General features: G+C 37.3%; 1 protein-coding gene across 1 annotated transcript; it reads right to left on the minus strand.

The window, feature by feature from the left end:
- Nucleotides 1-277: 277 nt before the first annotated feature.
- LOC116710954 (serine/threonine-protein kinase pim-1-like) lies at nt 278-7647 on the minus strand. The gene is made up of 8 exons (XM_032550274.1): nt 7539-7647; nt 5967-6374; nt 4772-4866; nt 4638-4685; nt 4344-4550; nt 1737-1914; nt 501-671; nt 278-423 (listed from the first exon to the last, which is right to left on the minus strand). The coding sequence occupies exons 1-8, from the start codon at nt 7645-7647 to the stop codon at nt 278-280; spliced, it is 1362 nt and encodes a 453-aa protein (XP_032406165.1).
- Between the last annotated feature and the right edge of the window lie 3289 nt (nt 7648-10936).

Here is a 10936-nt window from a genome sequence, read left to right on the forward strand (position 1 = left end):
CAGACGCTGCTTGTGCGTCAGATTTATGGGCGTACCAGAAACACACAAATACAAAGGTTCCAGCTCGGGACTTTTGCAAGGGAAAAAAGAAAATGATTGAATCTGTAAAATGTTTAATGCGTTCAATTCTATATTCTCAATAAAATAAAATTAGTGCTTTAAAATCACACCCTCCTCCCCTCTGCTTATGCCTCTCTTCCTAGTTCACATAATACATACATATAGGAAACAGTCAGAGACCAATTAAAATACAACTTTATTATATTTTCCATGGAAATTAAGTGTCAGATGTTGGCAGAAGTGTTGCAGACCCCTGAGAAGCGGGATTCAGTCCGCTGATCCAGGCGTGAGTACGAAGCCGCTCCAAGGTGGCTCGCTTCTTACACTCCTCCTCCAAACAGAGGTGGAGGAAACCGAGGCACTCTGGAACAAACGCAACGAGAAAATTTTGCTCCAGAAAATAGGCAGACTGTAATTGTAGCTGCTGGTTCTGTGCCCACCTCGGGAGAGGTTGCTGCTAAATTGAATCCAGTCCATCGCGAAAACCCTGGTGTCGAACTGACAGCTGTGCAGCATGCAGTAAAGCATTACTCCCAACTGCCAAACTGTGGTGGGAATAGGTTTGTACGTTTTATGTTTGAACCATTCTGGGGGAGCATATTGAAGAGTACCTGGAAAACAAGCAGAGTCAAAGTGGACCGGATTTTTTGTTTGTTTGTTTTCAGTTTTCTTGTCCTGTGGAAGCTTTATGAGATCATTGGTTCAGTTTCATACATCCTGGGAGATAAATACAGTTGAAACCATTTACATACACCAAATAAAAAGATATAAGCTTTTTTTTTTCTGACAGAAGTTAAATCAGACCAAACTTTTCTTGTTTTAACTTAGTTAGAATTAGAAAAATTACTTCTACTTGCTAAAGGCGAGAAAACTTATTTATTCAAAAATATTTTTTAGAGATTTTTTTGTAACTGAACTTGAATTCAAAAGTTTAGCTTGACTTAGTTTAGTGCGACTCCAATTATGTCAGTGGTTCCCAAAGATTTTCTTCTGGACCCCTCCCATTGGTTCCCAAAACTGTTCTGGGCCCCCCTGTGGATTACAATAAAATCCCCCCCCAAAAAAGATTTTTAAAAAAACTCAACTGGGCACACACATCGTTCAACCAGACATAAACCTATACACATATTTTGTTTTCAAACTCCACTGAAGTTTATTTCACACTTCTGGTTGCAACAAAACACACTACAAACCATCTTCACAGTGAAACACTTTTGTGTAACTGTTTGGTTTTTATTCATCCACACTGCTTCCTGCGGCCCAAACCCCCTCCCCCACACCCCTGTAATGGCACTGCACCTCCTGTAGGGGGCGCGCCCCACACTTTGGGAACCACTGAATTAGGTTAACCTATCAGAAGTTTGTAGAATGAAGCCCAAAAGGTTTGACCCAAGTTGTACAGTTTACAAGACAATTATTTCTGACACTGACCGAATGTATGTAAACTTTCGTATTCTAGGAAAGTTGCAATAAAATTTCCAAAAAATATTCTTGCTAAGTTTAAGAAATAATTTTGGTAATTCTAACTAAGACAAAGCAAGAAATGTTTGGTCTGATTTAACTTCAGACTGAGAAAATAAAATGCATGTGTAAATGTAAATATCTGATTCCAACTGGGAAAGGACTCAAATGCAATCTCAAAGCTACGTTAAATGTTTAGCAGAGTTAAGTTATACCCTGGAAATAGCGGAAAACTTTCTTCAGCTCATAACTACCACAGCCAAAGTCAATAATACGGAGCCGCGGCCCTTTGGGGCCGATTTCTACCAGCGTGTTCTCCAACTTCAGGTCCCGGTGGAAAACACCTTTATTGTACATTTCCATGGCGGCGTTCACCAATTGGTTCATGAGAGCCTGAAGTAAAACAACAAACAAAACGTCTCCTTTGCTTAAATAAATGATACATGTTGACTTTATTTTTTGAGACAGAATAACATGTAGTGCTGTGAAAATGTATTTGTCACCTTTAAAGATGCAGTATGCAAATGTTATATTATGTTATAATATGCTTTATAATATAATATACTTTTCACATATTTGTTAAAACTGTCACGTTGTCATGACAATATAACATGAGACAGATGATCTGTGAAAACAGGAACTAAAGTTTGATTCTCTTTCTGCATTTAAAAGACATTACAAAATCATTACAATGAAGTGATATGGTGTTGAATAAGTGAATGTTTTTTTGTGTATTTGAAATATAGAGTTGAATAACTAATTTTCTTTTCATGTGAATAGAAGCCAGATAAAAGCTGATTAATTCTTTCTGCTCCTTTTCATCCATGATTTATATCAGCTGTTACATAAACTATTCATACTCATTATTGAGTGACTGAAATAAAGAATAAAATGAAATTAATGAAATGAAAATGTTTATATTTCAAATATAGTTATTTAAGCTGCACTATACAACTTTAATGAATTTTTTTTTTTTTTTTTTTTTTACATCTTTGTTGAAACTGTCACTATGTCATGACCAGTGATGGCATAGTTACTTTGAAAAAGTAACTTTAATTGGATTACCAATTACTCCTTGAAAAAGTAACTTAGTTAGATTACAGATTACTTGATTTGGAAAGTAACTAAGTTACATTAAAAGTAACTTTTTTAGTTACTTTCAGCAGCTGCTAACAACAACGCTTCGCCACCTGTGAAAATTACATTGACCTTTACCAATACTTAATTGCAAGTTATTTTATAATGGTTACATCAACAATGTGTTTCCACTTATGTGGTTGAACTGAAGGGGAGATTGTTTAATGGTTACAACAGTACAAAAAAAACTGTACAAAAAAAAACTACAACAGTAATTTGTGCGTATTAGTGTGTGTTCCACTGTTGTCTGGAAAACTCTAAATAGAGCCCTCCACCCCCGAACCCCTCACCCTCCCCCCAGCCTCCAGGTTCTGCGTTACGGCCCTGCGTTTGCTGTCAGAGCGCAGCGCACAGAGCTCCTCCTGCGGCTCCACAACTCAGATGGCTGAACAGATTTGTGACACTTATCTTAATATTAATAATTACAATGGCGTTAAGTTGCGCAACTTTACGGACACGTTCATTCATGGCTGTTTTCACGTTTATTGCGTTGTTCAGATTAGTGTCGATGTTTGCAGTTTTGTCGTAGCGAAAGCTCGACGTCATATTACCTTGACATTAACAAAGACACAGCGGAAGGAATCATCCGGGAAATGATGGACAGGAAGAGTCTGACTAAAACTAACTGGATGTCAGACAAATTCTAGGGTTTATGTCTGCTTATTTCCAAGCCCAAAAAGCGCGGCCCGCGACTCATTAAATCTGCAAGCGACTTTACAAAAAAACAAGCCCAAAGTCGCTTATAATAATCAGACTTGGCCACCGAAACAACAATTAGTTTCTGTTTTTCCAGCAACAAAATGCGCGTTTCCCTCCATTGTTTACATTTCTGTCACTGCTGATACTGCCGCACAGAAACGGCAGTTACTCACCAAGACACGTAGAGGAAATTAAATGAAATTACAAAAGAAATAGTAACGCACAGTAATGCAAAGTGGTTAGTCGATAAGTAACTGTAGTCTGACTACTGGATTTGAAATAGCAACGCGTTAGATTACTCGTTACTGAAAAAAGTGGTCTGACGTCAGTAACGTCAGTCACTGGTCATGACAATATGGTATGAGACAGATAATCTGTGGAAAAAAATATTGAGCTCCTCTGCCTTTTCACAGTACTCAGTGCCAACAAGAAGCCACCAATCAGAGCTCAGAGGCGGGTCTTAGAGCTGTAAATCACAATCCAGTGTTCTGCTGTTGATCCCCGTCTTGCTCCCCTCTTGCTCTCTGGTACCGCTACACCTTTTAAAACTGTGTCAGCAGAGCCTGTTGTGAATGCTAAGCTAGTTACCATGGCCACCGATGATGACGGTTTTCCTGTAACATTGAGTTGTTTCTCTGCAATTAGCACGTTTAGCAGTGAGGTTGATTGACAGCGCTAAGACCCGCCTCCTGGCTCTGATTGGTTGTTTTTGCATTTCTTCAGACTGCACTAATAGCTCAGGGAGGAGGTGAAGGAGATCGATCTATTCACAGATTTTCCGTCTCATAATACACCGTCATGACATGGTGACAGTTTCAACAAATATGTAGAAAACATATTCTTCATAAGAGTTACATACACCAGCTTTAACCAAAACACAAAATGCGGTGCTACATCTTTAAAAGTTAGACAAATCAAAACAAGCCTGAGGCAGCCAGAGGTGCCCTTAGATTCCTGAGGTGACACTAGCCGTCCGGCTTCCCTACCCTGGCCTCATCTTCCTGCAGACGACCTCCTCGAAAGTGGATGTACTGCGCAAGATCCAAGGAGAACGGCGGTCTTTCCATAACAAGGACGAGCTTGTGATCCAGACAGTACCAGTCCAGCAGGGTGACGGCGGCAAACTTCCCGACTGCTTCCGGCCCGCCGCCTGCTTTCTGCATCAGCGCCACCTCTAGGGGGACGCAGCCCATCTAAAAAACCCAGATGTCTGGTTTGTGTAATGCAAAGTGAAAGACGAATTCTAAGTACGGTGGTGGGTTCCAAACTAGTTCACTCACTCTCAATTCACCTTGCACTCTCTTGCTGTCAGCGTACTTGATGGCCACCTGTTGGACATGAGCAGAAGTCTTTATTCCGTCCATAGGATGTCTGTGTTTGGTCAAAGATGTCAAGGACAAAACGCAATACCAACCGGTAAGGAGTCGGCAAGGCGCAGGCCAGAGTAGACGGAACCGTAGCCCCCTTTTCCAATGAGTCCCAGCTGCTTGTACTTTCTTTCAAAATCAGCTGTATATTTACAAAGATGACACTTTTGATAAAGCAATGACTACTGCCAGATCATTATTGTTAATAATATGCAACAATCGGAGGTAAAGTCCTAGTGTCTGTTGTTTGTATCCGTCCGGGTTTTTCAAGGCTTACGAGCATTTTGCAGTTCTTTTTGTTTGATGGAATTTACCATAGACTGGAGGTTGTCATTAGCCTCGGCAGATACAAAATGGCTGCTTCGTGTCTGCATGATCAGTTCCAGAAGCACGACCCATATAGCATCAGCTAGCTTGCGCATGTGCTAATATAAATACTTCCTGTAGTGTATTTTCTTTCGTTTATTTAATTTCGTTTTAATTATAAAAAATAATGAACAACAGATCACCTCCAAAATACATGACAACACCGTTTGAGGCGTCCACTGTGACTCCATCTTCTCAAAACTTCCTGTTTCCCCAACAATTGAGTTACAGCCAAACAAGATTTAATATTGTTTATGTTACTTCTGTCTAACGTGATGGATTAAAAGATGGATTTAATCAACACGATGATTTATTTATTTACACTTTTTTTAGCATTAGTATGTCTTTAAACCAAAACTGCAACTTCAAGGAGACATCACTATGCAAATAGAATTAAAAACTAATGCAATACCGACCTGAAAAATATTTTACTTATTTATCATTAAGCCTAATTCACGTCAATATCCAATAGAAAACTCCCGACGGCATGAACTGAAAAACGTGTCAATCCCCCTTTGACACGTTTAACCCGTTTAACAGATTTCTTTGTAGATTTAGACTCTTTTTCTTTGCAGATTTCTCAATATGTTTATAAAATAAATTGCTGCTCTAGCTAGCTGTAACTTCTGACTGGAAGACTCCTTCGAAGGTTCGCGCTTTCTACTTCGACAGTAATTCTTAATCCGGGTCATGTTACCTGAGGAGAGGAGTGCCATCTAGTGTTCGTTAGAACAAATTGCAAACCGAGTCAAAACGCGAGTGAGAGCGTACCGCACGGGACACTTCAATCTGACTAAAATTACGGGACATCCCAGCTAATACGGGACAGTTGGCATTTGCTTGTTGACTTATAATTATTTCAAAGTGTGGGCTCACATTTGCTTGTGTGGAGGTCACTGTGTGAGTTGTTGGTGCCATGTTCTGGCAGAGAGACCCTTTCAGAGGGCTCTGCATTAGCACTGGCTGTCCTCTTCCACATCCTATTCAACAACTCTTCATTTGTACCACTGTTGGTGCTGCTTTTGCTGCTAATCACAATTATGCTTGGCAACAGATTGGTGCGTTTTTCTGGTTCCCTTTTAACAGAGCGTCTTTTCCTACTGCTCCTTTCCCTGACCAACTTTACGGTCACTTTGTGAGGTTCACCGGCATTGTGACTGTTGACGTTGTTGCAGCTTACTTTCCGCAACTTCTTGTTCCCCGACTCAGTGACATTAGCCTTTCTAGTCCTGCACCCTGATTCATTCATGTTGCTCCTGTATTCATTGGAGAGACTCTTGTTATCTGAAAGAGGAAAGAGTTCATTGGAGAAAATGTTTACTCTCTGTAGCCCAAAAACGTGCAGTATTTAGATGGGAGGAGTGTGGTGACACAGCAAAGTCTAAAAACATATAACAAAAAATACTTAGAATTATAATATAGAGGTAAACACTGACAAATATTCCCGTATTGTTCAAAAGAAATTGTTGAACATAAGTAGGAATCAATCAATCAGCTGGATCATCAAACATTTTCCTGGAAAAAATATTTTTCTTCTTAGAAATAAAGTTTGTCAGTTTTAGAACTGAAATATGGTGTTGAATTTATTATAACAGCTTTCCAGAGTTACCAATCACTCAAAACACTTTACACAACATCACCCATTTGCACACACATTCATACACATACAAAGATTGGAAGCCAACTTAAGCTGGAATTGAACCTACAACCTTCAGATCATGAGACAACTCATGAGACTGTAGTACATACTATACTACAGCCAATACAGCTGTAGTATAGTATGTAGCTGTAATGTGATGTTACAAATCTGCCAATTAACATATTTATCTTATATACAAGATTAAAAAGTATTGTTATAGGGAATTTAAGCCGAATAAATAATTGAGAATAATATACTGTACTGAGGTTATAGCATACTATGAGCCAAATGAAAGTGCAACTGTGTAAGATGATTTCTAAAAAAAAAAAAAAGAAAAAAAAAAACAAATGGGAATGTGTATTTGTGCATTAAAATTCAACAGACTGTTTACAATATGAAAATAAAAACTCTGCAAACAGTGCTGTTATTTTAGCTAGAGTTCTTCTGACTCCCACCACTTACATGCCCAATGTACAATAATAATACAAGATAATTATGTTACAAATTTTATTATCTTCATAAAACAATCATCTTAACTGCATCAGACAATTTCTTTTGGATGCATTGTGCAGCCGAGATATATGGCAAAAATACAGAACACTGTTTACAGAAATATATCAAAATTTTAAGGATGTGAGATGTAAACTGCATCCTTTAGCATGCACTGTTTCAGTGGATTTTTGTCTTTTGTCAAAAAGACCACACTGTTTTTGTCAGAACCTATTTTGAGATGAATGGAGCAGTTACTTTTAATAAATGGAATTTATTGATGTACAGATTGTTCTTCCTTTACAAACCTTTAACCTCACCTTGTTGTTGTCCAGACTTAAAAGCAGACGTCGCCATTTTGCTGAAGAAGCTTAAAGATAGTCTGTCGATAGGTGCGATGTGTACTCCTACACATTGGAGTGAAATCATTACCAATGTTCTAGAGTCATCACAATGATGAGATGTTCCATTCCGAAGGCGTTGACATTTGAAAATGTACCAAAGTTGAAATTCTGCCCTGTTCTGGATCATATTCCAAACAATTTATAAAGCACAAGCATCTGTAATAAAGTTTGAAGCAGCAATCAGGCTGTATTGTTTTATATCTTTTTCTTTCATAATGTGCCTGGAGATTACAATTGTTGTGACATTGTTCTATCTAGATAAACTGAATTAAACTGAATTTTCTGAGGCTGTAGATACTAACTTACATAATAAGCTTGTTCACACATTTGTGTAAGCTAGCTTACACAAAGTACTACTTCAGGTTATTTTCTCCTTCAAAGGCTTCTCTGCTGTAGAGAATTATTTAGTAGTGACTGTGTGAGTATTAACTGAATCTGCTGCTGTTTCTTAAAAACTTCACAACTTAATCTTCCAGCTATGATGAAACATGCGGCCACAAATCAAATATGCACTAAGACCAAGACTTGTAGGTTTTTTCGGTCTGACCTCTACAAACAGTTCAATGGCTGGGTCCAGACCAACATCCTCTTTCACTTCCTATTTTTTGGTTTCCAGGAAACCCAAAGTTGTATGTCTTTACTACAATGGTTTTAATTTTTAACCGCAGAGATGTTGGGCTCTTAGAAAAAGTATTCACATCTCTTAAATACAAAGACCTCCACAGGACCTGGAGAGATCCATCAACTCAGGTAGAAGAATCTGAGGAGAGGTGATGCACTCCGCAAATTTGGCCTACATGAAAGTGTAAGAAGAAGAAAAATAGAATTTATTAAGTAGGAATAAGAAATCCTACTTAAAGTTTCTTTCTGGGCGAGCCATGGTGTTTGGAGGCCTTGAGTCCTCGACGCAGCCGTCTCGGGTTCAACTCCCGGACCCGGCGACATCTGCCGCATGTCTTCTTCCCCTTTCCTGTCAGCCTACTGTATAAGGGACACTAGAGTCCACAAAAGACCCCCTGGAGGGGTAAAAAAAAAGTTTCTTTCTGGTTACACTCAAACCAGAAGTTTACATACAGTGAAATAAAAGACATGCACCTTTTTATCCCATTGTCTGAAGTTAAATCAGACCAAACGTCTCCTGTTTTAGGTCAGTTAGAATTACCAAAATTATTTATTTTTGCTAAATTCCACAATAATGACAGAAAGAATATGTCAGATGTTTTTAAAACCAGACTTTTATATACATTTTCTCAAGTATTTGGTAGAGCTGCCTTTGTATGACTTGAGCCAAACATTTTGGGTTTTCTTCCACTAACTTCTTCCAATAATATGCTGGAATTCTGACCCATTCCTCCAGGCAGAACTGGTATAACTGGGTCAGGTTTGTACCTACACACCTTTTCAGATCTACCAATAAATTCCCAGGGCTTTGTCTCATTTCGGCCTTTAGAACACCTACAATTTCTCTTTCTAAACTCTTGACAATTATACTAGCAATCACTCCTTGGACATAATGACTAACCTACAAAGTGCCACTGGAACATGAATGTCCATCTTTTGGCAAAACTCACAGCACTACAATCTGAACTGAAGCGTCATCAGCGAAACAAAATGCAATCACACTAATAGTTTTAACACATGCGATCGGTTTCCTTCTGTGCTCTGAGTCTCTGTGCTGCCTTGTTGAGGAGACAGAGAGCATTAGCAGCAATCAATGAGACTGCTACTTAGTCAGCCTTTACAGAGAGAGAAAAGTGCAGTGAGCAAGCAGAATCGTGGTATTTTGTAAAAAAAAAAAAAAAAAAAAAGGGTTGGGGGGAAGGATGACGAACAGAGATGCAAATGGCTGCTAAAATTATGATGGGAGTCATTCATCTGGAAATAATCTGTGATGTGTGATGACAGCGCACAGAAGATTTAGCTCTGATGACTAAAACAACTATAGGTGTGGCAGGAGCTGTATTATTTCAACTTACTTACAGCAAATTACTTCAATGGTGACATATAATAAAGAAGCAATAAACACAAATGTTTACATATTTAAATTCATACCCACAGAAGAGTTTGGTACTGCCACCTCTGGCCAATGTCGGCATTGTTAATAATAATTAGTTTTCAGTCATCTAACCTGGTTAACGTCAGGTAAAAAAATAAAATAATTATTGCATTGATAATTATTTATCAATTTTATTATTGATAAATAATAAAAATTATTTATCAATAATTATTGATAAATAATTATCAATGCAATAATTATTGCATTGATAATTATTGCAATAATAATTATTGCAATAATTATTATTGCAATAATAATTGCAATAATATTGGAATATTCCAATATTCCAATATTGGAATATTGGAACATGAATATTTGGAACATTCATGTTCCAAATATTGATAAATATTTATTTTATAAATAATTATCAATGCAATAATTATTTTATTATTTATTTTATAAATAATTATCAACATTGTTCTCACAATGCAAGCAACATAAGGAAAGGTAAATCACACAATGTGAATTTGGGAAATTAGATTTCTGCTAAAGCAAAACTATACGAAAGAGCTGGTGGAGGCAAATCTTTTTCACATCAAAGCTATATTCTGTCATAAAATAAATAAATTGAAATAGTATTTGTCAATTTAGTTTGTTTTAATTTGAAATTTCACCCTGGGGCCCAACATAAAATTTTGGTCAGGGCGCCCAAAAAACCTTGGACCGGCTTTGTAACCAGTGCACAATGGCCATAGAAACATAAGTTTTGTTTAACATAATTTTGTCTAATCTCAAGAGAATTTTCAAAATGTGTTTATTTGATGTGGTTTTGTTAATCTGAATTTGTTTCATGATAATAAAAAAAAATGTTTGAGCTGGAAAAGAAGTAGAAAGCTTTAGATTCCTGTCTAGAAACAAAACAAAGGTCTTTTTTTTTTTTGTTTAACTTTGCCCACCGGTTTTGTTTTACTATCTTCAAACACGAAGAATGTTAAATCAAATTTAAATGCCCAAAACATATAACCCCCTCCATTATCTGCTAAACTGTTAAATTCTAACAAATTCTAACTACCAAATCATAGAATTTTGACATACTAGATAAAAACTATATATATTTTTTTTACATTTTTAGCATTTAATGTCCTTCAAAATCCACTTTTTTATTGTCAAATATATGATTTGATTTTAAAATTATATTGATTCATAAAAAGAGTTCACTTTAAGCTACCTGGTACTTTAATGCATGTCTGTGTTATTATGTCTGATTTAAACGCACCATTTCATATGAAATGGAGTCCAGTTGTCAGGGCTTTATGTA

The sequence above is a fragment of the Xiphophorus hellerii genome, chromosome 2 (assembly GCF_003331165.1).
Source record: "Xiphophorus hellerii strain 12219 chromosome 2, Xiphophorus_hellerii-4.1, whole genome shotgun sequence".
NCBI lineage: Eukaryota > Metazoa > Chordata > Actinopteri > Cyprinodontiformes > Poeciliidae > Xiphophorus > Xiphophorus hellerii.

What these genes read in the sequence shown, in the direction of transcription:
- LOC116710954 (XM_032550274.1), bottom strand. Translation starts at nt 7,647, where the DNA reads ATGATTTCACTCCAATGTGTAGGAGTACACATCGCACCTATCGACAGA. An exon ending in GCCTTGCCGACTCCTTACCG is followed by an intron (nt 4,686 to 4,771) that starts GTTGGTATTGCG and finishes CATGTCCAACAG; the next exon opens with GTGGCCATCAAGTACGCTGA. An exon ending in AGTTTTCCGCTATTTCCAGG is followed by an intron (nt 672 to 1,736) that starts GTATAACTTAAC and finishes CTTGTTTTCCAG; the next exon opens with GTACTCTTCAATATGCTCCC.